The sequence below is a fragment of the Falco peregrinus genome, chromosome 14, assembly GCF_023634155.1.
Source record: "Falco peregrinus isolate bFalPer1 chromosome 14, bFalPer1.pri, whole genome shotgun sequence".
Lineage (NCBI taxonomy): Eukaryota > Metazoa > Chordata > Aves > Falconiformes > Falconidae > Falco > Falco peregrinus.
In genome coordinates, this window is record NC_073734.1 from 22,030,533 (window position 1) to 22,056,886 (window position 26,354).

Genomic DNA, 26,354 nt, shown 5'->3' on the forward strand with positions numbered 1-26,354 from the left:
TTTACTGCCCAGAATGTTGTTACACAGCTGTCTCTCCCTGATAACAGCTATCCCTATGTTTATCTCATGTTATATTCACCTCAGACATATTTTGGAGCACCCTAAGAAGCTATAAAATAACTGCAGCACTTAAACTCATACCAGCTGCTGTCAGGACACAGAGGGATAACTTAATGTGTTGGAACTATTTTTCACACTAGGAAGGTTTGTTCCAGCCACAGACTAGCTCCGCTAATCTCAATGCTTACATGTCCAAAGCACTAGTGTTTTTACTGCCAGCACAGATTAAATTGTAGATTACTACAGCTGGGAAAGTAGGGCTTTGCAAATGCAGATGCTTACTTGGGCAGCCATTTTTAACTGCAATTTGGTTTCTCCATAAATCCTTATACTCTACCAGCTCATGACATCACCTATCCTGCATAAGAGCACTCCAGCATTTGACATGGATATAGTTTTTTGTGGGAATCAGCTTTAAAACCACATACAGTGGTTGAAATGGCTTGGGAACAAGCCACTTAAACATAGTATTATAAATGCTGTTTATCAAGTATCCAAACTTGGTATCTGACTTCCATGTAAAGATGGCAATGTCCCAGGCTGTCAGTTTGGCATTTCTTGAGCATAGCTATCAGTGTTTTAACTAGAAACTGCTACAACATGTTAGAGGAAATCTCATGTAACAAAATTTCCATTTGCACAAAAATAGCAATACAGGAGCCTTAACTATTGCAAATTAAATTCCATCTGTTTCTTCTAATTATCTCAGTATTAGTTTCAGGTCTTGAAATGGAGTGTGCTCACACTTGGAGGGGTTGGTGATGGGAGGTTCATTGGTTGTTATAATTATTTAAATCAGCATAGCTGCAACATATTTCTCAGGTAAGACCTTGCAAGAAATATTAAGCTAAGCTTGGGAAATCAAAGAGGTTACAAACCAAGTCAGCAAGAACCTACTTTTCCCCACGTTACTCTCACTTGTGGGTGGCTGAAGCTGCCACAGTTTCACAACCCTAGTTTGAGCAGCATCTGTGAAAACAGTTCAGATGATGCCGTACACTCTCAGCATATGCACGTACAGAACCACATCAGTTGACACCAATTACCAAATGCAAAAGAAACATGAAGGAGTACAAACATGAACGTTTCTCTTCACTGATGCGAATTTTATTTTCCTGTCTTCTGAACAGAGAAAAGGCTTCATGGAGCATATCAAGATGTCACAAAAGCTTTGCAGTCACTAAGAAGCTTTGTAATCGCTAGCTGAACGTTTTCTACAGTTGAAAGCGAAGAGTGCCATAATGAAAGCAGATACCTTGCAGGATGACACATGTAAGTACTACTGCGACATTCATCAATGACTCTTGTCAACAACTTCTTATACAAACACCGAAGTTGTTGTGGGTTCTCCTGGCTCAATACTTTCACAGAATTAATTTCTGTAGTGTGTTGGAAAGAAAGATGGGCAAAGCAGCTACAGGAAAAAAAGTTGCAATAAGCTTATCTATCCATGTAAATCATGCTAATTTTAAAATACGTGTAATATTTACAAGTGATGATGCCCAAATAGCGAAGCAAACCAAGCAAATCATCCTGTCTCCTTGCTTCCTTTTTGTTTGGCTATACATTTTTTTCAACAAAGTTATTAGGCATCCAAATGAATTATTTTGACTCAAGAAAGATGCAAGTTTTTGCCACAAGGTGGCAGGAGCTTCCCAAATAAAGTCACACCCAATCCGTGATCTGATTACAGATTGCTAATTATCAGGACTATAGACCATTTCTGTGAACCAAGATGCAAGCTAACTTGCTTCAGATAGGTGGGAGGGTTTGTTTAGGTTTTTTGTTGGGTTTTTTTCCCCATAACAAGAAAATAAAAAGAAAGATCTCTTAAAATAGCAATAGAAGAGATCACAAAAGCCTTGCAGACAGCAGGAATTGTTGCCTGCACAGGTCAGGAATTATAACTAAAAAGGTTTCCAGAAACAGTTAAAAAAAAAAAAAAAGAAACCAAACAAAACCCAAAACTTAGAAACATTGCTTTCCCATTCTGGATTGTTTCGTATATAGGCACTCTTTCCTGTTTAAAAGCAGAATTCTCAAAACTCTAGTTCTGCGACTTGCCACACCAATTTTCAGCAACAGCAAAGCCATTTCTATTAAAGTAGCAGCTGCCCTTGCAACATTAGGCACCTACAGCCATGCAGGGCAGCAAGCTCCACTGAATGCCACGTGTCCTGCTCAGCACAGGTTTCCAAGAAGAGCAAATCCTTTTGGTATCAATGAGAAAACCCAGTTTAGAGCAAGTCTGCTTCATCAGCTTAATTTCTGCCACTTAGTAACAGGTCGGGTTTTTAATTTGAGTTTCAAAGACTTTGCTTTGATTTTTAGTGGGAGGCCTAAATCATGATCATTATCTCAGATCTGTAGATATGTCCAGGTGATCCTTGACCCAGACCTGAGTCCTCTTTATTCCCTCCCTTACTGTGAAATACAGCAGCTACACTGGGTTTAGAGATGTTTTACCCCTGCACTCACAGCTGGCAGCTCTGGAAGTGTAAGTTTAAGCATAGACCTAGCCTAAATCTTTCAGTGATATGAACTGACCAGTGTTCATGAACACAGCATTGCAAATTACATTTCTGTACTTTGGCCTGTGTAATATTGGCATTTGTACTGAGCTTTTTTGAGGGTTTGTTGTTGTTAGGTTTGGGGTTTTTTTTAACTTGTGTTTACTCCCAGGTTATTCTGGGAAAATGGAAGATCATACAGCTCAGGAAAGACAGGAGTGCTTCATCCACTGAAGTCACTCACACTATGGTGTCAGCAGCAAGCAAGTTACTAGGTGTGACCTTTAGGCTACTGCGTTCACCGGTGCTTAAGACTGTCTCCACAAAATGCTTCAAATCTACTGTCACATAACAGACAGATTATGGTGGCAGAGAGGATGGTATCTTCTGGATATTTTGCATGTGCTCTTAAACATCCTGAGCTGGGGGCAAATTTTTATTTTATTTTTTTTTTTACAGAAGTCTTGTTGAGAGACTTCAAAGTACCTTTGTCTTAGGATGTCTTTGTTAGACCAGAAAATTTACCAACTTAGGATCCATTGTTTCTGATTATCATCTACACAACATACTGTGATGCTTAAGGACAGGGCTTTTTTAACTGAGGAATTTGGCAGTAATCTGAATAAGGCAGTAGACAGACAATTGATGTGGTTCTATTGGAAAGAGAGCTCCCTTGCAGCTATGAGAGAAAATCACCATGGAAACTTTTTCCTATTAAAGAGCAGCATGTACACTTACATCTCTTCTTTCTCAACAAGCAGCATTTTGTGATAATAGCCTGAGTAAAAGGGGTATTTGCACAGCAAAAGACCAAGACTTACTCAGGAGAGCTACTGCAGAATTTTGTTATTCTCCAGAACTAGCCAGTTGACAGTGTATCTTGTTATAGAAAGAGGAGTATTAGGAGATGAACAAGACAAGTGATCTTACCCAACCAGCTAGGTAAACCAAAATTGATACACATGCAGGGAAAACAGGTTTGTTAACCAGCCCTAAACTAGGTTATCACCATGAGAAGCTAAGTGTTTTCATGCTGTCATAGAGTGATCTATTTTTCAAATGAGGATGGACCAAGCCGATAACTCTAGTGAAGCTGTAATACCTTCTCAGCTTTTTTCCTCTAAACACCAGCAAGTCTGGTATTTAACAAGCGGAGCAGTGCCTCTCCAGAATGACATTCTGCTGCCAGCTTTCACAACACAAGTATGTCTCCTCAGACTCTGCATTGGGATTCGATTGCCCTTTGCATAGTCATATATGTTTACAAATGTATCACATATGAGGACCCAAATCAAGACATTCTTCTGTATAAGGCCAAAATGTGAGATATCACTCTCATCACTCTGACCACACTCAGTTCACAAAAGAGCTGGACAAAAACCACAAAAACACACAGGAAAGATATGTTGTCTTGAATCTCATGACACAAGCCAGAACACTTCCCTTATTCTCTACAGAATAAGCAACAAGTATCAACAAGCATCCTGTTTTGAGGTTTATTATGGTTTTGGCATTTTCTTGTCCTAGTTTGTTATATATACCTGCCAACACTGTATACCCAACAATCTTCACCTTCTGTAGCTTTATTCCAATATGATTTCCATTGCAACCAAGATCATAATTTGTTACTTGGTTGGTTGTAAATGAATAACAAGCTTTATTAAACAACTCTACCTGCCTTATCAAAAATTAAACTGCAGAAGAAAGTCTGCAAACAAAGCATAGATACAATGCTTGTGGCTGTTCAAATGGAGTTGTTTTATTTTTCTTTTAAAGTCTAGGTAAGGGAAAAGTACTTTGTAGGGTATTTATAATCAGCAATATCTGCCATGCATCTACCTGTCCAGTAAGGAAGACATGAAAGTGTCATATGAAGGATTAATCCCCACACTAAGGAGCATTTAAACTCCTCTGTGTTTAACCAGACTTGCCTCATCATGCCTCTGATAGAGCCAGTTTGGGAGAGACAGGGAACTCACCAGTTCTTAATTCACTTAACTGCCTCAAAAGAAGTTGTCAAAGGGCCTAAAACAAAGTCAATGGCATCACACACTTCAGTTTGCATAAAGAGAACCCAGTATTTCTGCACTGCTGCTTTTATTCATGTATGCAACCATGATACCTATTAATCAAAGAAAAGTCACTGTCTGAATTTTGAGTTCTTACAGTTTTCAAGCTGCTATTGCTTCTTGCTTCAAGAGTGGAGCTGATGGGACTTAGACTGTTGACTGAGTATCTAGCTAAAGCTGAAAAACTTTCACTGAAGTACTAATTTCATTTCTTAGCAGTCTGATAATTCATCAATGTGGCAAAAGATCTCTGTGGGTATTTTGAGCACATTCTCAAGTAATTGGAAAGTATTGTTACTGATTTTTACCAAAAGGAAAATGTTTCACTAGAAGGTATATATGACTAACAAATCAAAAATAGCTGAATAGTTCAACAGTTCAGTCTTCCTAGTCAGTGATTCAGCTTGGATCTATTTCTGCCAGTAAGGCTGAGTTGTGCCTCACTTTTAAGAGACTCGCACTGGAGTTCACAGGAAAACGTACTCCAGAGTTCTCGTGTACATATAGTTAACCTAGATAATTACTAAGGAAGTTAAACAAAAGAATCAGATCTTGTGTTACTGGGTCATACACTGTGGGAGTTGGAAGATTTCAAACACGGGTTAAGTTAAAATGGATTTTGAAAAATTACCCTTTATATTACCTAGAGCTCCTGCAATGTAGAGAGAAGGATGCAGGTTATTTATGTTATTCACCATTAGTTTTGAATTACATGATTGTTTGTATAAAACAACTGGAGATAACTAAAAACACTCTCCCATGTGACTTTACAGAGTATCTAATCACAGAAGACTGAAGCAGCTTAGGCATATTACAACCTTCACTGGCCTAAGCATAGGCTGCATACTGACTCTAAAACCTATACTATAAATCAGTGTAAGTCTCATGTGACTTACTTTCTATTTCTAGCGAAGAAGTTAAATTAGAATAAGCTGAACACAGCATGAAGTTAAACTGTAAAAAAGCATTCAGAACTTCGATCATTCAAGTCACATAAAACAAGGAACAAAAGATATTCTGGTTTTGGTTTGGTTTTGTTTTTCAAAAAAATAGTCCCAGCCCATTCTACAGAAAATAAAGATATTTTTTAAAAAAAATAGCAGATAAGCTATTTTAGCAGGGCATATGAAGTGTGTAAGAGTTACTGAGAGCCTCAAGCCTTTTACCAGAATATATATTTAAGTTTCCTTCATCAGGAGACAGGAGGTTCTGGCAGAGAAAGAAAGTCTTTATCTTAGCATACGATATGAAACACTACCTCAAGAGATAAAAGAGCTTGGCAAAGAGATTATTATCAGTTGTTTTAGTAACAATATGGTAAACTGCTCAGAGGAGGATTGAACAAAATGTTTCTGCTCCCTTGATCTGCATCAGGTTGAATGTGATCTGTTTATTACCAACATAATTTTCTACCTTGGAGACTGACTTTACAAGTCACCATAAAACAGCTCTTTAAGGATGAAAAAGGCAAATCTCTGAGTTGTTTTGAAGCTTTCTACAGACACACTTTTAAAGACAACTGTTTGAACACGAGCAGCATATGTCTGTGCTTTAGTTGATGCCAAATTATGTGCACAATGAAGTAGTAATCTTTAGAAGTTGTCTGGTTGTTGGTTTGCTTTTTAAAATTCTATCTGTTCCATAAGCTTCTGAATAACTACCTTCGTTTTTTCTCATACATCAAAGAATGTTCTGTAAAGTTGGATTTGTCTCCCCACTGCTACAGGTAACAATTTTCACTCAGCCTACATTATTCAGGACAGTTTTTTTTTCTTCTGAAATACACTGCCTGCACTCAGTGATTACATATAAGCAGGTCAGGCAGACAACATGCAGATGACATATTCAGTCCTGTGGCCTGAATCACCTATAAGGCCTCCTAAGAGATTTTTAGAAATATTCCCTGTTTTAATGGAATTCCCTCAGGGAATGAAGACTGAGTCCTTACCATAATTTATGTGCTAAGACACCTGCAAAATAGATAAACTACCCACAGGTCGTTTCTAGTGAATAATCTGAAGATGTACAACATATAGAAAACAATTCAGCAATACCTTCACTGAGATACTGAGCAAAACAAAATAGTTTGTCTGAAAAACCAAGACTGTTCTATAAATCTACGTGAAGCTGAACTGATGGTACACTTCAGCTCCCCCTCCCTACCTATTAAAATGGGTGAAAGCCAGAATTCACAAGAGCTCACACTCTCAAACTCCTGGAAAGGAGCGTACTCCTGAGAGCAGTGCAGATATAGTACTGAAGGACTTGGAACCAAAAGGACTTTTCTTAGTTCAAAGTACCTTCTACTAAATAAGACCTTTCTTTGAATAACAGTCAAAAATCAGCTAGAATTTTATCTAAAATTATTTAACCTGTGGAAACAGATTAATGGTTTAACGATTTGAGGGAAAAAATACTAACTTCAGATGAGCTCCATGCAAATTTTAGAGTGACATAAACATGAAGTTCTGCCAGATCAGTATATTTCCCAAGTTCAGTTTATCATATTTTAGGTTATGTGTTTGCTAGGAAGTAGTACAGGCCATTAGAAGCTGATTTGGAGAGTGATTATGGTACAAGCCACAAAAAGCAGGAACAATTAGCAGTCTCAATCCAGAAGTGTGATGCAAATTTGTGTAGGTACACCCTTGTGATCTTCCTGTCCTTGCTGGGGATGGAAAGCACAGAATGCTATTGCTTGGTTTGTCACAATTTCAGTATTTAGCCTATATTTACATTTAAGAACTTGCTTTGTTTTTCTGTTGTTACATGGCTGTACATGCCATGAGCTTTCACCTCAACTAACACTTAAGCAATACAAACACGCACATCCACAGAGCCAGCCAACAGCCCACTCAAACAGTTCCATGATTAAGTTTTTTTAAAAATAGTATGAACTGATCTAATAGGTTAAGAATTAATTAGTAAACCTCCATCTGCTTTAAATCCTTACTGTACCATCTCAATGGCAACATCACAGGACTCAGAGCAGCTGTGTTAGAAGCTGTCAGCAATTAAAATGAAAGGACTCTCTTCTCAGTTATGTACAGTCTAAACCTCTTTCATCAGGAAAGAGTTTTACAGCCTAATAAATTGTTCAGATCAAGTTGAAACACTTCAAAAGATACCAAGTGATTGATCTTTGGTACTTGTGACTTTAGGTACCCATATGCAGGAGAGTACCCTCTCAGACAGCTGTTTGATGAAACCAGCCTGTTCCGTGTTTTGAAGTCTCTCCCTTGTGCACACATGCACAGGCTTGTGCCAAATTGATATCTACTTACCAAACTGATGTCCAGCCCTCTGAGATCCACAAGCGAGAGGGAATGGCTATTTATGACCCCTAAGGTTCCAGTTTAGTTCACACACTGACATAGCACATTAACAATTTCAGACTTCCCATAAAAGATGTTTCTATCTTTTCATGACACACAATGTTTGACATTTCCATGGTCAGAGAGAAATACAAGGGTTCAGCTCCAATCCTCCACACAAGAGACTCAAACTTCATAACTCACAAAATTTGAGAGGATTTACTTATCATTATATTGACCTTTTAACTCTAAAACTCACCAAGCAGAGAAGTCATATTTCAGAACTCACTCTTTCCTCCACCAAGCGCCTAGCTTTAAGAGTCTATTTTTTTCTCTGGCCCTGTGACATTTGTACTTGCTGCAGCACTTCATCACAGCTCGCACATGGGCAAGAGTACCCCAAACACCTTGATTTATGGCCTGGTGGACAAGTAACTTAGTGTCTAGAGGATGAAGGTTTTAGTTTCTTTAGGAAAGGGATTATGTAGGGTGAGAAAGGGATTTAATCTGGGCTCTCATTTTTTGGGCCAATATATGCAGAGCAGGCAGCAGGACCTTGTGCCCCTCTTGGGGTCATACTTCAAGGGGAATGGACACTTCACCTTCTCTCCCCATGCACAATCAAGCTTGAGATCACAATTGGAGAGGGTTGCTACAATCCAGGTGCAGAGATTTCAGACCTACCATTGCTTGTTTCCTAGTGGGTGCATCTAAGTAGCTCATTACTCAGCCTAAAGGGCTCTTCAGCCCAAGTTAGCTTTCTGAAAAGCAGAGTATAGAAAAGCAGCTGCTGAACTCAAAGCCACGAATTGGACTTTTGGGGCTGGATGTCTGTTTGTTTTCCTTAAATGGATCTGGATCTGAGATGCAACCCACATTCTCCAGGGAGAGAAAGAAGGAAGTGTGACAGTAGGGTTCTTGCCCACTGTTATGCTTGAGTGACCTCCTTCCACTCAAAAGAGGCTTAGAGAGCTAATGCACAGTTATCAAAAAGCTGAACCATCACTATCAAAAGAGTAAGAGTGATTTACGCTGATATTCAGCATACTCAGGAGCTGAAGCACCCATTAGCAATCAGAAAATGGACAAATTAGTTTGTACCTACATAGGCTAAAAATGTTACCATTTAAATACTACCATCTAATGTTTTGGATTTTTTCCCACCATTCTTGTTCCTAGGGCTGACATTCTCCCCCTCTTCTCCTTACTGTGGGATTGTCAATTTATCCATAGAGGTCCAGTGCTGTCCTCTCTCAACAAGACACCTCCAATGCCTGTTTAGTCAGGGACTCAGCATGTGAGCCCAATGCTTTCATTTGGCCCAACACCAGCTCAGACAAAGGCAACAGCATCTGGCTTCCAGTTCAGTCTCAACCTAGATGACGACTCTCAAACTTCTACCTTATTTTTCCTCCCACAAAGAATATTCAGTTTCCTTTTCTTCCAGCATCTTACTCATTTTTAAATGTTTGTTGTCTTCATCCAGGAAGCAACGGAGTTTCTAAAGAACAGCAGAATTTGTAGGGCTGAGATATTTCATGGACCCCAGTCCACAGTGCATTAATTTTTCATAGTTTTCAGGTGAAACACCACAAATTTTCAAGTACCACATAATGTGAATGTCCCCAACAAATCAGACATTACAGGTTCACTTGCTGTTTGTGCTCCTGCACTCAGTGAAGTGACCTGATCTTCTTTGCCTAGTTGGACTAATAAATATGTCTTATGGCAAGTACTTTGTCTAAGCATGGACAGTTCCCTTCCAACTGCATTTGGGCTGTGAATTCTTGAGGACAGGGGATTTCTCTCTGTCAAAAACACACCATTTAAAGCAGTTGAGAAGTGGCAGAAAGAGACAAACAGAATAAGGAATCTTGACCTTTTTCGGAACTTTTGAATGCCACAGTAAGCACAAGTTCAGGATAAGTTTTCAGCAAAGCATGTAAATTACTGCTGGAAATTTTTTCCTCTCAAGTAAGATCAGCCAGGAATACTCCCACACCAGCCAACCTCCATTTGAAGTCACATTTGGAGCATCTCAGTTCCCTGGTGAAAGCAAGCTTTTTGCACTTAGTTTAGTGGCTGTCTAATTCAGCAGGTCACTGCCACCTTCCATCCAGAATATTCACCTTTCCTTCCACTCCACCAGTTATAACACTCTCACTGAAATCTGAAAAAAAACCAACCCTGGAGCAATCCATTAAAAAAAAATGAATAAAATTCTGAAGATGGAGAAGCAAGCTGGTAATGTGCTTCTGTAAGAATTTAGGAGATTTTTTAAAAAATGTTTTAGAAATCTAAACATTCCTATGATCTGTTCCTCCTCACTGTGTACTGCAGTAGAAATCACTCGTGATGCAGTTTTTATTATTTTGTTCACACTCACGCTCCCATTTGCTGTGATTGCTACAGGTTCTTCTTAAATAATATATTCTGATATGGCTGCCCAATAAAGAAAAGGGGTGAAAAAAACCCAAACAGGTCTAAAATACAGAAACATCAATTGAAATCACTGTCAATACCCTTCTCTAAAATGTTACAGGAAGTCATATAAATAGTATTATAAGAAATAACCGTACAGTGCTCACATATTACCACAAAAGGAAAAGCAAGTATATTTAAGTTTCATGATTTAAGGGTGTGTACGTGCACGAGGACGAGAGGAAAACAGCAGCAGACAGAGTTCATTACTGAACAGCGGGACTGACTGGACGTTTGAGGGAAAGGAAGGCCAAGGGCCACCACGGGAGCCGCCTGAAAGCAGTGAAGGGGAAACGCCAGCAGATGGCACTCGGATCTGCATCACGGCCCCAGAGCTTGCAGGGTCCCTGAAATGCGGAGCGTTGCAAGCAGCTGTCAGCGGAGGGCAGAGAACCCAGCAAACAGACAGATTTGGGGGACTGGAAGACTTCATGGTGTCTGAGGTGCTGTGCCACAGCTTACAAGGCAGCCGGGCCGCAGAAGACCAAGAGAAATGCAGGTGTCATCTAGACAGATGGTCCAGCTACAGTGATCTGCTCGCTGGCACACAACAAGGGTAGATACATTTTTCCATTGCAACTTAGGTATCTCTCACTCCCTGGCCACTTCCCACGTCACCCCATAACCTGCCTCAAAACCACGGGGGAAAATCAGGAGTCTAGCTTCATAACAGATTTTAAACAAGAGTGTATCAGAGCAGGCTAAAGAAGGCAGCCCAATTACCTCTCAACAGCAGCTTGGAAAGAAGTCACAAGGCAGGGCAATACCAAACTTTGTTTCAAAAATTAAAGGGCTCCCTCCAGCCTAAACCTCGCATCCACAGAAGCCAGTGGTGGCCCACCATGACAAAGACCTGTAACCACTGAGAGAGATGTGTACCCTTCTGAGCAAGAAGCTACCCTGTATGCATAAATCACTGTGTGCCGGTACTGTTAGTATTTGCCTAAACTTTGTTCCCTCCTTACTGCCTGTAGAGTTCACAAAATCGGTCAGGAAATATAAGGAAACAGACCGTCAAAACCAAGTTACTCAGTGCCTTCTAAAACATACATACTGTTTCTATAAGTAAACATAACCCCCACAATAACTAGCCATTAATCCTTAATAACACTTTTCTAAAAAAAAAATAATATATATATATATAAAAAATCCCTATCTCTGTTCCCTGGCAGGGAATATTAGAGCTCCTCACAGCTAGAAAGACTGAACGTTTCCTTTTCCAGTGCAGATGCTCTTGGCATTACTGGGCTGAATGAAGAACTTCTTTACAGCTGGATCAACAAGATCCACGAATATTCAGGCGGTAAGGAATTTGGGCAGATGTCCAAGAAGTGACAGGACCACCCAGCTGCAGAATCTAAGTCTTTCCCAGCTTTTTGTGCTGAAAACCCAACTATTCAGATTGCTTTGTGCTCTAATGTGAGCACATTAAAGACTATGGAACAAAAAAAACCAAAAAACCTGCTCGTTGATAAAAACCGTTATTTTAGCGTTTTTCCTCCTCACGCAGCCAGTTCCAATGCTGCTCCTCACAGAACTGCACACGGTATTGCTCAGCAGCTGCTGCTTGACCTATCCCTTTGGGTGAGAACTTGTTTTTGCTCTGCTCTTCCCCTCCCGGTGAGTAATAACCTATGGGGACAGAGCTGATCAGGAGTTATTTTCTGAAAGGATCAGGTCACAGACAGCATTTGGGTTTTATGCCAAAGCACCGATCAGAGCTGGGAAAGCAGGTACGACAGCTGCAGATCCAGGGACTGGTGTGGGAGGGAAGCAGAAGAGGAGGGGCATGAAGAAGCTGAGCTGCAGTGGCTCTGCCTCTGCTCCAAGCTTCCAGAGCAGCCTCATCCTCAGCCCTTCTGGCACAGACTTTTTCTCTGCCACATAAGCTTCTCCAGCACCAACTGCCAAACCTGTAGCTGCAATTCCTCAGCTGCCTTTTTTGCCAGTTCCTGGAATAATCTGCACCAGGATCAGACAGAGCTTGGAAGAATCATCTGGAGAAAATTGCTCACAAAAGACAAAGCACTGGAAACCCCAAGCATTCAGACTGGCCACCACTAACAAACGTAGACCTGCCCGATAGCAGTCAGGGCTACAGCGACTGCTCCCTGCCTTCCAGGCAGCCTGTCTCCATGGAGGAGCAGGAAGACAACTTTGTGTTTTCCTTTGGAGCCAACACCAGCAAGTGCAGCCTTGAGACCAACCAAACAGCCCCAACATGCTGGTCAGGAGCAACCAGGGGTGGCCCAGAGGTGGTGATTGTACCGGTGCTTTTTGGGTTGATTTTCTTCCTGGGAATGGTGGGAAACACATTGGTGTTGGTTGTTTTGGGGCGTCTCCGATCTGGGGGACGCCCATCACGCAGCACTACCAACATCTTCATCCTGAACTTGAGCATTGCAGACTTCTCCTTTCTGCTTTTCTGTGTCCCCTTCCAGGCCACCATCTACTCCCTGCCAGAATGGATCTTTGGCGCCTTCTTTTGCAAGTGGGTTCATTACTTGGCTATGGCAACAATGCTGGTCAGCATCTTTACTCTGGTGGCTATGTCTGTGGACAGATACATTGCTGTGGTCCACGCCAAGCGTTCACTCTGCATCCGCAGCAAGCGTAATGCTGCCTTTGGTGTGGGTGTCATTTGGCTGCTGTCTCTACTCATTGCCATCCCTGTGGCCCAGCACCAGGCCCTCATGAGTGGACATCATCAAGCACCCAACAGCTCCTTCTGCTGGGAGTACTGGGCAAACGGTTCAACAGCCAAGCAGATATACAAGATTACCATCCTGCTGGTGGGATACCTCCTGCCCCTGGTGCTCATCACCTGCTGCTATGCCAAGGTGGGTGAAAGGGATGTGAGTAATTTTTAAACGGAGGGAAAGATCACTCCCAGACTCTTGGTGGCTTGGATGTGTACACTCAAGCTACCCAGCCAACAAATAATAAATTCAGTCCTTTCCATATTCTCTCCTGGTATAGAATACTTCTCTGAGGCAGGGGGAGGGAAGGAAAACAGAATGAAATTACATCAGCTCACAGAAAGGATTATAACAGTTAAGTTGACACCCAGCCTGACAAGTAAAACTCCTAAAGATTCTTGCTGGTTTTCCTATGTTTCAGTTTGTTCTTTTTTGATAACAAATATTTGTTCCTGGTAAAAGGATAAACCCATGGAGGGAGAAACTATGCAGAGAGTGTACAGGAACAGTATTAGATAAAGACATCTCCCCAATTTCTTTCTTTTCTTTCTCTCTCTCTCTTTTTTTTTTTCCCCTCCTTTGGACACAAAACTCAGACACTGTGTGTTGTGAAGGTTTGCAAAAAGACATGTTAGAATCAGTTTTAGTCAGCAATAAACCTCTTCATTTCTTCTTGTGGATTGCTATCAGTCGAATTTTTGGTTTCCCCCTACTAATCTTTAGCAAGTTTAAGACTGATAGTAAGTCGATGAGTTGGGCTAGCATGCAGAATAAGTTTTCTGTGAATTTTTAGTTAATACCCTATTGTGGTGTGCCATGGGACTGCTAGGGACTGGACTTCCTTGTCACTAGTCAGTTGCAGGTCTACCCTCCTGGAAAAAAAACAGTTTTCCTGGAATTTAAGTTCATGTCTGTTTAATCAAAAAATACATTACTTTCAATTCTCATCTATTCTGCTATAATCAATGCTAAAGACAGGACAAGGCACTTAGATTTAAGCTAAAAAAAATCTCTAAACTTCAGGCTTTGCTTGTCATGAGGGAAAAGCCACTAGAATTCTTATCTCCTGACACTGTAGCTCCAGTAGTTTGTTCCCTTGCTGCCCTAGGTAAGCAGCAACTGGAATATAAGCTGCATTTAAGAGGCATACTTTTGTTCATAATTGATTCAGAAAATTTAGTCTGTTAGCTCCAAAGGCTGAAGTAGAAATATTACCACATTACTGCCATGCCGTAATCAGATTTCAAAAGCTCAATCTAGAAGTTGTTAATTGAGAATTTCCCTACAGTGCTCTAACATTTCTTATGACTCTCCCTCTGAAAGGAGAAGCCACTCTGCCTGCCCCATTTGTTAGTGCTGCATTCAGGTGCGGCAGGACAGTCACACCAGGGTACAGTACTGGCAGCCTGCTCTCTGCCTGTGTATAGAACCAGCCTAGAGGATAAATATAGATAATCTGAAGCACAATCTAAAAATCAAAATCCATGGAAGATTTTGACTCCTCCATGACTCCAAGGCTGCTGTGGATTTCAGCGCTGTGCCAGCCAAGCTCTTAATAACATGCTGAACTACATCTTCTGTAAATACAGCTGTTTTAATGCTTTTTCCAAACAATGTTTCTTGAAAGATAAAGAACTGTGGAGGGCTTAGAATTAGAAGTCTCAAAGCATCAAATTCAACTTTGGTTGAAGTCATGCTAAAACAATTATTTTAATTTTTGGTGCTTGTATGAAAAGTTCAAATGCTAATATACACATATCAATTTCCCATTCAATATATTGCTCCTTTCTCCCCCCAAAGGTTTTATATCATCTCCATACGAAAGTAAAGAACGTTTCCAAGAAGTCAGAGAGATCAAAAAGGAAGGTAAATAACTTTGGTTTAATCTGTACACTGACTATAATAATAGATGTGTCAGGTTTCCAAAATAACTAACAGCCTTTTCAAGCTCCACCCATGTACTGAAGTGTTGTTCATGTACCAGTCTTTCAGTTCAGGTTCAGAATTCATGTTGACAGCTTGTTATATCTTTATAAACACAGTACATAATGATGCCATTATTGAAATGCTATACTGATCTCTATATACATGCCTGCTGGACTGCGTTTTGATTTATTGTGCTATAATAGAACCTCACAAATACCATCTTTTTACATTGGCAGCCAGTAAGATACTCCAACTATAAAAATATCCAGGTGTTTTGAGTACACCTCAGCAAGCTGAAACAAAAATACCTGAAGAACTGAAACTGAAGTACTTCAGTTTTGCTGCAGTTTGCATTTAAGATCTTTCTAAATGTTTGCATCTAAGTAAGTGGTAAATTCAGATCCTGGTTTGATCCCTTTGCAAGCCAAAGAACAGGGTTATTCCTGGCTCAAGCTGCATGAAAGAGGCCAAATTGCAAGTATTTAATGGGGAAAATGTTAAGGATAGAATCTTTTCTAAGATTCTTAGAGTGAATAAGCTGTAATTAATAGAAGTTTTCAGGTAGCAGAACTCACTGATTTCAGTGATGTAACACCAGATTTACCTGACGTGAAAGGGGAAAATGCTGCTTCAGTCAGAAATGTTACACTTGCTGAGAATGCATTGATAAGTGAAACCATAGGCTTTCTGGCTACTCAAAGACAGCAAGTAATGGAGTACTATCATTAGCTGCTGTCAGGTCACACTCTGTGCCAGTGGCACAGCAACAGTACAACCCAAAGGAGCAGCACATGTGTCCCCCAAGCAGATGTGACATCAGTGGAGATGATGAGGGAATGCTTTGACTTGCTCTCAGCCAATGCATTGGCTGGTTTCAGTGGCTGCCTGCAATATTACAGCAGCCTTACAAGATGTCATCATAATTCTGTGACAAAAATGAGGGTCATTACAGCAAACATGGCCATTTGATTGAAAAGGGTACAAGACACTGAAATTAAAGCTTTGATGTGACTCCAGCAAAAAAAGACAGACAGTGGTACCACAGCTGCAACAAGCTACAGATGTTTTGAAACACAGAACCACTTCTGAGCATGACAAGTTGCGTCCAATGATTTATTCTCTAGCATTACAGGACGCCTCTCTAAACCTAGACCATTCACAAGACGAGGAATTCAAGATACTAGATTTTCAGCATGCTGCAGCTATACCTCATAATAACCTGAAGTGGCACCTCTGTTGATTTCTCTTTCACCAGAGACTCACTATAATGGAGAAAAAAAAAAATTACTGTTATATCCCTAAACATAACATAGCCATATGTTCCTTATCTCAGAAAGAAACCAGTCTTAGTAGGTTAATGTTAGGTATGCAGCTAAGGTATCACAGAAAAACACACAGTTCCCATCAACATACATGTCTTCATGATCAACCTATTCAGGAAAGAACAGAGGTACTTTAGGAGGTTAACTGTGCTTTTTAGCAGCTATGGTAGCACCTCAAACAAAACTCCAGGGGTTTTAATACAAAAATAATATCTTTCAGGTACATCCTCTACAATATTTTGCTAGAGTTTTAATGGTCTGGCCTGTGCTGCTTCTAGTTGATTTAGATCTATTACGGAGTCCTTTATGCCTATAAATCCTAACCAGATTTAACTATAGATTATATTTAGTTTCTACTGGTTCGTTACATTTACTAACATATGCTCAGTTTTATTGGTAGTACACTTTGGACTATCGATCCACAATTGGTCTTGTACCTACACTGCCTGTAAGGATAGAAGTCAACTGATATTTGCAATATTATCTCACAATACAAGATGAACATAAAAGTTATAATACACCACACACAATATTTCCTTGATGTGAGTTACTTTCCCTCTCCCCTTAGAAGTGTTTTTTGATCAAGTTTTCTTCACAGTTGCTAAGTTCACAAAATAAGCGTAAAGCCTCACAAATACCACTTTGTTATTCTGCTTGTTCCTGAATCTTGTTGAGATTCATGTTATTAGTCCAGCTCATCTGATTTTGAGTGGATTCTGATAAACATTCTTTTAATCACCTTTTCTAAGGCAATAAATTATACAAGAATTAGCTGCTATGTATTGCCTGCTGCTGGACCACCACTAGACCTACATGGAACAGACTACGCTGAAGAATACCACACCTTATTTTGCCTACTGACTTTCTGATGAACAGTGATGCTGCCACACATATAGTATGAATTAAAATCTGAGAACCAAGAGTATAATTTCTGGGCAGACAGTGCAGACTACAAGCAGAAAGCTCAGGCAGAGTTCTGTGTGTTTAATAGCTACCATGAGAAAAGGCAACCAAGATATGTTGACAATTCTGTTCACGTAAAATACAGCAAATAAAGTGCTAAGAAGCGCTGTCATTTTTCAGAATAATTTCATGACTTCATTATTTTGAAAAGTTGCTTTAGGTCTCAAGATCACAAATAAATCCCTCAACAGTCTGGTTGGTTTAAATTCCCCTTCTGTCTTTCCTTACCTATATATGAATGGCCCACTACCCATTTCTTTGTTATATTTGAAGAGAACGCTACCAACAGTTGAAAATTACTACTGTCATTTTCCCATAAAGCAGGAAGTTACAAAATAACATTTAAAAAATGAATGTCATAAATGAATCTGCATTATTTTCAGATTTGACCTGTAGAGTTAGATGAAAAAAACGCTCTACAGTTTCTTCAGCTTTGGGTTTCCTGATTAGATAAGACTGAGACAGCCAATCTTAAAAAAAAATACTTTCACTTGACCTGTTCAGACAAGTTAATGGTACAGCACTTTTTCCTCCCTCACCTTAAGTATTTTGCTGTCCATAATTCTGGAATACCCAGTAGTAATTCTTGTTCCATTTGGCACAGTTAGGCCCAATTAAATAGGTGATCCTTTCAGATGAAAGAAAAATCAAATACATTCCTCTATACACAAACATTCTTTCGCAGTTTGTGTCCTTCCAACACTTCCTGTGTAGAAACTGCTCATCTAGCCTTTCTGCAGGTCAAACAGCATCTTTAGCATACCTATTTCAAGTATTTTTTATTTCAACCACTTCTCTTACCACTTCATAAGAAGTCTTTCTTGGGTAGGTTGCAGACTCACTCAATTCCTGTATATGCTTTCAAAGTATACTTGAAACACATCGAGTGTCAATCATTTAAAGCAGATCACCTTAAGAACACTTCACATTAAAGCCTAACAAGAAATTTGTATGTGTGTCAGTTCTGTTAAATTAGCTTCCTTCATATGTAGTTAATTGGTCTATTAGTGACAAGTAGTTTTGTTTGGTTGTAATTCATAAACTTCATCAGAGATTAAGTGAACAGCTTTTGCTTATTTTGCTCAAAGATGTATGACAAATGAATCTTGCTCTACCTTTGAAAGGTTAATATAGCATGTACAGAATGTCTAGCTTGTTCTAAAATATGTGTGTGACTTCAGTGGCCAAACCCTAATTGCCTTGATCTATCAAAAGAAATTGTAACACAACAGCAAAGTCGTCCAATATGAGGTGATAAAATTACCTAATTCACATCTATTAATTCACAGCATGTATCTTGACCACACTGATATGGAAAACAAAGTGTCATACTGGTACAGAAGAGTACAGTCTGGAACTGTGACCACTCAGTTTCTACTTCACGCCTGTGATTTCAAGAAAGCAGGACACTTGAGCTAATTTTCCTCTGTCCACCCCTACAGGAAAGGGGTTTGGGTCTGGTCAATTTCATTTTTTTCCTGTTTGTTTTTTCTGTTTGTTTTGTCCGTTTTGGTGGTTGTTTTTTTTTTACAGAATAAGTAGTAAATTTTGCAAACAGCTATTTGTTCAGATCTCACTGAACATTCACCTGGGCTACATACATGAGTACAGGTCTCAAAAAAATCAAATTGCAGATTCAGAGTCCTTGTTGAGCAAGATTTTCCAGTGAATGGCTGCCTGCATTACCACTGCAAACAGTTTGTTTTATCATTCAGAATTTGAAAAACTAAAATCTCTTCTGCTTTGTGCTAAATGCCCTCCCTGGGATAGAACACTTCAAGACAAAACATAGTTAAGAAACAAAGCAAACAAAAAACAAAGTGTCATAGAGCTTAGGGAAGGGACTTCTCGTTGAGCAGCATTCCACATGCTGGCTAAAAACATGTTGCTATTATTCTCCATTATAGGCTGCTTCTAAAAAAGCCCAGTAATATTGGGTAAGATTTTTTAAAGTGTCATGACTCGTTTCTGAACCTATAGCTTTCATTGATCTTGTTGGAGTCTTAGTATAATATCATTCCCTCCACCCCCAAATCCTGTAAACACTGATATAACAGGCAGAAGAAACATCACCCTAATACACAGCTCGAGTCACGGAACACAGAAACACGTGCAATAAGGATTACAGGGACAAATCCAAATTCAAGCCACCCAAAAGGTCATAGAGGAGCCAGTATTGCAGCTGCTATTAGTACATTCTGTCAATCTGGAAACAACACGTTAATCTCCAGAAGGCAAACACTTACGGAACAAGTGAAAGAAACTGCTAGATGCAGACCGAGGGTGATTTCTGAAGAGATGATGATAGCATGGCCAAATGAACAGTCTGTGTTGCGTAAGTATATGCCTGACTTTCCTAGTTGCATTGCTGTAGTAAGAAAAGCAAAATAACACTGGATTTAAGTGACTCTGAGCATGTGAAGTGTATTACTGAAGACCAGATACCAGACACTTGGTACTGTAGCTCAGCCTCTCCCTTTAAAGATCATATTGTAATAGTAATCTGTATCAACATTTTTTTATTATTAAAAAAAAAAGTTTCTTTTTTTTAATAAATCAAACCTGCAGAAAAAAAGATTAATTATCTACAGTACTAGAAATCTGTTATTCTAAGAATGCTCTTGCTCTTTACCACTTCTTTCTGCCTTTTTCTGGCGCAGCATGGTTTTCCTGTGCCTGTCCTCACAGTGCTGTGCTCAGCCTTCCACACAGGCTTACCTGGTATGCACTGTCTGCACCCAGCCCAGGAGCACCAGCTACCCAGGGACCAAGCAGAGCTGCACACGCAAACAAGAGTGCCTACGGTCTGTTATCCGAGTATGAAACAAAACCCAGTTAAAACAATCTTAAGTTTTTTAGCTATCTGCACAATTAAGAAGAGCTCTGACACATACACCTAAAAAAAGAGCGGCACTGCCACTCAGTTTCCCCTCAAGGGGCCCTTGTCAAGCATCATGGTATATGAAGTATATATCTCTAAATAAGTCTTAAATGATAGGTTTCACTTCAGCAGGATTTGAAGACCCTGCTGTTGTCTCCCAGACAACATTGCCACAGATATACCTGGGGTCCCAGCGTGGATTTCATTCTGTGCATGACGTTTGCAAAGTCACCTTTCCCTTCTCTTCCGTTATTTGTGATCTTTATGCTATCATTGTCCCATTTGACAAAATATTGTACTGAAAGTTTGTGGTATTTGAAGACATGTAGGGACTAGGACAGCTAGGAGGGCCCTGTTTTCTAAGGCCAACCTACTGTAGGCAATGTTTAGATACATGATTGTAAAGTTAATTACAAACACATTTTGTTTGAGTGGGCCCAGTATATAAGCAGCTTGGAAAGCTCTGACAGCCACTCCCTCGAAGTCAGTGCTCAAGCACTCACTGAAAAGAACAAGTTTGTATTTAACAGAATCCTACAGATGACATACAATCTTCCAGGCACATATATGACACAAAAAAAGGTTGCAATTTGTAATCTACAGTATGATTATGTACAAACTACAGCAGCTTTTTCAGTTTACACACACGTGAGATTTCGCAAAAATTTCCCTTGCACAAAGTTTCTTTTGCATCCTGACTTCATGTTCCACTATCAAAAGAGTTTGGCCTTTAATTCAGATCCCCACTTTATTATTTTTTATATATGCTTGACATCTACATGTCCATGTTGGAAATGCTCAATTTAATACACTTTTTCCATTTATATGTAATGCTTGTGCATTAGATCAAGGAAGAAGTTTAGGATTTTTTGCAAGCTTAGGCTGAAATTCTGCATGATGATCTAAGAATATGCTTACAGAAGAGATATGGCTGCCTGTTTCCCCATTTAATGCCATACTAGCTGCACAAGTTGCCATCCTTACAATTGAGATGGTGTGATGCTGCAGGATTCCCCTTTGCAGTTTTGGATAATCGTTTTGTTTTGGATAAACGTTTCTTGAGGCCAGCCAGCAAGATTACATGCTGAGAAATCCTATGCACCCCTCTATCATAAATAAATGTTTCAGTTCTGTTACTTTCTTTCCACATTATGCAGAGTACAGGGAGTCTATAATTTGGCTCAAAGGAAAGTTAACAATTCCCTGTCTGACAGCGCTGAAAAGTGTTTCATAACAGCCCAGCCCTAGGAACTCTGAACGTACATTTGCAGTAAATAAGATGATTTAACAATGGAAATTAATGCAACCCAAGGTCTACTCTGATCATGAAATGGCCCTGTGGTGTTTACTGGTCTCTGGAGCACACCAGGGTTCCTGAACGCTTACTCAGTTCTGTTCTGCACATCTTTAAAGAACAAGTAACAAGACTTGCAAGCTGAACAATCTGAAATGCTTTTTCAAGTTTAAGAATGTTTGTGGGGATGAGCATTTCACAGCTATTTTGCAAGACCCTTTAAAAGGACAGTAGTTCTGGAATCTAGTTCAATTAACAGAGCAATTGAGCCATTTAAAGCTAACAAATTAGTACCATGCTTTTCTATTGTTTAACTACAATAGAAAGGTGAAGCATGCTTACCTGGTGGAGAGAAGTGTCTCTTGTTCTCTATTCCTTTCCTAATAACTCCTAAAACTGTATTTGCCTTATTTTATTACTTATTTTAAATTTCCCCTCTTATAGCCACTACTTGAGAACAAAGCTGTTCAAAAAACTATCATAGGCCCAGGATCTTGCTCCTAAATGGTAATGGTCAGCTCAAAGCACAACTCTCTCTATGAAGCTGACTTTTCCTCGGCTCATATATTCACCACCTTACATTTACTTATATGCAAATTAGCTGTTCATCGCTCCCAGAGCTAAGTAAACACAAATACAGAGTTGATTTGGGACCCGCCCTGGAGCACTGCATTTTGAAGGTCATACAACAGCTTGAGGTAAAACATACAGAACTCCTTCAAGACAGATGGTATTCCTGAATATCTTGGCCAAGAGAGGCAGACAAAAGTTGCACGGTAACTGCTTTCCTAGATGCTGAACTGTTTCTTTGGCTTCTGTTCACACAAATGGAAGGTTTTCATATAGGCTTAATACATGCGATGTCCAAGGCCTTGGCACTTGAACAGCTGTAAGTAGAACAAAGGAACACATGTGATCCTGGGATCCATCCAGCAACAGAATATTAATCTGAAGGGAAACACTGCAAGTTGTTTTGCTAACAAAAGCCTAGGGTAGCAGGAATTGAGAGCATCATTACCAATTAGCGGATAATAAGAATATCGTAATGCTCAGAGGCATTTATGAATACAAAGTAAGTATTAAGGGCATCAGCAAAGGAGCTTAGTGACATAATCACAGAATGAGAGATGTGCAGATGAGCAGTTAAAACAGTGCAAGCAAGCTGCTGGTAAATGAAGAGTCCACCTCTCAGCGCACAGTGCAAGTTGCCAAAATGAACTGATAACTGAAAACCTGCTTCTTCATGACAGCCAGCTGCCATCTCTGATTGCAAGAAGGAAAATACAGAATAATAGAAAAAGAACATTTTCAGACCACTGAAAAGTACTATCACACTCAGGTATAAAAAGAAACCAATGGGCACTCAGAAGTGCTTCAGAAGTAATTAACAGATGTGCTTGTTCTGAAGCAGAGGAAGCTGCTATCCAACATTTAAGTTAGTTAAGGATAGGTATGGTGGGTTTTGAATCAGCTGTTTGAAACGTGGTGCATTTATTGCTGAGGTATAAGGACATTTCTAAAGATGAAATTGTGCTTTGGGGCCTTTCTGTTAGAACTTCAGGGGTAGAAAGGAAAAGGATGTTTGCAAGTGCATTGGGGCAGTCAGATTTGTGATCAAAGGAGAGAAGAACCTGGCATCAGGAGAGAAGAAACTGTCAGTTCTCACTTTGCACACTGGCTTAAAGAGGGACTTTAAGCAAAGGGATGCTCTTGATTGATTTCTGTCTCCAGAAAACAGAGAATCCCAGATTCTAACGCCACAAAAATTGTTTTCCTCAGAAGCTGGCAAGCACTTCCATCAGTACACTAGTAGATTGCGCTAAGTCACACATCCTTCCTGGGCACTGACAGAGCGTACCTGCAGTATCGAAAAGCAAAAGCCTGGGGTACTATGGGTCACTATATTTTTGCCAAGCCTTCACTACAGTAAAAGTATGACATATATAGCCAAGTCTGAAACTCTGTAGCTTACCCAAATCAAGTATGGGGCAATCAAAATGTGCACTGATTGTCTCTCAAACTTTAGGGAAGGGCAGATGCAAGTTAGAGATGAGCCTAACAGGAAAAAATAACTTATCAAAAAAGACATCATTAGACAGGCTTTGTATTAGAAGCCAAGAGAAAATTCCTGGCCCACGCACAAAGGCTGAGGAAGTCTGGTATGGTGTGAGGAAGCAGCATCAGCTAGAATAAGTCTGCCTTTGGAGTCACAGCAGAACATTATTGCTTGAAACTACATTTGGGGAATAAAGGTAAGGATGACCGAAAGTCCAAAACAAGTTCATTATACCCCCCAACCTCCCACAGAGCAGTAATAAAGGAAGGGTCAGTTATTATTTGCTGATGAGACAACGTGGAAGAACAGGCATAGGCTTCTTCATGCTTCTTCCATCAGAATCATGGAAGGAAAAAAAAAAGAAAAAAAAAAAGAGAAAAAAAGCCTTCCACCATATTCAGAAACCAGAAGTTGCCTCACTAATGAAGTCCAGTTTTTCTGCAAGGTAGTGAGAATGTACTGTTTAATGAAAACCTCCTTGAATGTCCTTTCCCATTTCTGCGTGACTCAGGTGCACAGTACAAATGGATAGTCTGATCAGCTCTGAAAAAAGATGTGCAGCTAGCTGCATCAAACTATGACTAGATCAGGAAAGTGACAATCTCTCTACCATTGAAACACAGAGCGGACAAAGCAGTCTAATTCTAGGAATGTTTACATTTATTAATCAAACACATCAGGTAGTTCTGCCAAAGATAGGCAAGCCCATGGAATACTTGAAGCATTTGACTCATTACTGGGGAATCTTAATTTTGCCCTTGACAAGTTGCCTGACAAGTTGAAGCAGCTTCATTAGAAGCTTATCAAGGACAACAGCTCAAAACACAGTTAAATGCTAAAGACTTCATCTTCCTCCAGAATGAGGCATCTCTCCTAAAAAGCATTTTTAAACACACTTCCCATTGCTTTTTGAAGGACAGGGGAAGGCTAAAAGCAAGAAATAGCTTCCCCAGGGCTGAAAAAATTAATCAAAGGGAAAATAGACAAAGAAAAGCAGGAAAGCATAGATGAGAGTCAGATTACCTATACTTGCTTGTTGTTTTGTGATTTTTATATTTTAGACAATCTGCATGGCAGAAACAAGGGCTTGAATAAGAGAGAAGTTTATCCATTCATTTGATGCAAAAAAATAATTTATTACTCTTTTAGTCAGAACCCATGCTGTTCATTCACTGTATAGCTTAAGCACACTTTGCACAACAAATAATGCACTGTGATTTTGTGAAGCTGCTTGAAAGACTTCTAGGAGTATTTAAAAAGAGTTAGATAATCCAGTAGTGACCATTGTACATGTCTATTACGGATCCACTGAACCCTCAGAGAAGAACCAGAAGGCTAGCTACCATTAAGCAGGCACAGCTAGACCAACAGTAACCCATTAACTGTGCAAATTATCACAGCCCACTGAACGAACAGTACACAAGCTATTTGGTTCAGTCCTCTGCAGCTGGTCACAGTCTCTATTAACATTAGTTTTAGCTACATAGTTGCCACATGAAAAGCCAAACATAATGTTTTGTTTCAGTTAACCTCTACCTTAACTAGACATTCCCTAACCTGAAAAAAGACACAAGTTCAGTTTCCAAAATGTGTTTCTTGAGTCATGAATTATATATTATTGCTCAAGTATTGTCTCTTTTCACCTGTAAAATCCCAAATAGCCTCAGAAACAGCTTTGTGCTAATACCTAGCAACTGCAAATTCATTTTTTTAGTACTCAGCCCTTGTTAAATGCACAGCTTGTTGTTTCATAATAAAAGGAAAAAAGAATCTAGGTATATATCCTTTATTCGAAAGAGTATTTCAGCATAGTGCCCCCTAATTTAAGCAGAAGGATGCTGTGAAAGGTTGCTCTGGTAACAAGCCTAAGCTACATAATATTGCCAGAGGGTCAAAAAGCAGCACCATTATTACTGGTGAAAGCTAAGGATGAGACCTATTAATAATTTCTTTAGTACCCATCATACCACAGTAGATGAGCTAGACACCACAAGACTACATCTATGTCTTTCAGTTCCACCAACTTCTAATCATACCAGTATATTTTTAAGGGCATTTTAAGGATCCCAGTGTGGCCAGTTTGAGGATGTTTGAGAGCTGAGGTTGTTCAGTCACATGGAAACATGCTTTGTCACCTCATATGTCAGACAGAATTCTAGCAGGCAAAACAAGGAAGCACCTGAAGTATGCCAGGTACAGGATGAACCTACAGGTTATTGCCTTTCAAAATTAATACAGACTTACTTGAGAAACCTGTTTAACAAAAATCCCTTCTTTTTTTAACTTGTATTGTAGGTAACCATTTTCTCTTATCTGCACAGAAGTCTTGATCCAATGCAATAACATCTTCCTAAAGAGGTTAACAGATTTAACTGGCTTGTTAATGTAGCTAAGAGAAATGAGGGTGCTACTTTTGGCTCACATCCAAACACATTTTTCACTTCAATAATCATCTGGTTTTATTGCAGGAGATCATTGCTGCAGACCATATGTAAACACAGCAAAAAGGGTCCCTGTCCAACACAGAGAAAACTTCCCTTTATCATGCCACTGATTCTTCTGCAGTGTTAAACAAGTAGAAGAAAAAGCAGTTGATGTGTAAAGCACATTTTATCCTTCCCCCATATTACTACTGTCCTAACAAGCAGAATATACTGTAAACATTTCAGTGTGATTCACTCAGATATAGGTTCAGATTAAATATATGCTACAAACAATAATTAGAATTCTAGTGTGCTATCATGTTCTGCAGGTTTTAATACTGTTACTTAGGAAGGTC

General features: G+C 39.6%; 1 protein-coding gene across 4 annotated transcripts in view; it reads left to right on the top strand.

Moving 5' to 3' along the window:
- The first annotated feature begins 140 nt into the window (after positions 1-140).
- Positions 141-26,354, top strand: part of LOC101923523 (galanin receptor type 1-like) — a 31,163-nt gene continuing 4,949 nt past the window's right edge. The window contains exons 1-5 of one of the 4 annotated variants that reach the window (XM_055819034.1): positions 141-204; positions 1,191-1,332; positions 11,663-13,274; positions 14,934-14,999; positions 17,131-17,424. In XM_055819034.1, the coding sequence (XP_055675009.1) occupies positions 12,570-13,274; positions 14,934-14,999; positions 17,131-17,250 (891 nt within the window). In that variant the 5' untranslated portion in view covers positions 141-204; positions 1,191-1,332; positions 11,663-12,569 and the 3' untranslated portion in view covers positions 17,251-17,424. Of the gene's footprint in view, positions 205-884; positions 1,333-11,662; positions 13,275-14,933; positions 15,000-17,130; positions 17,425-26,354 lie in introns of those variants that run through there. The other 3 variants (XM_055819032.1, XM_055819035.1, XM_055819033.1) reach the window with 3 other exon arrangements.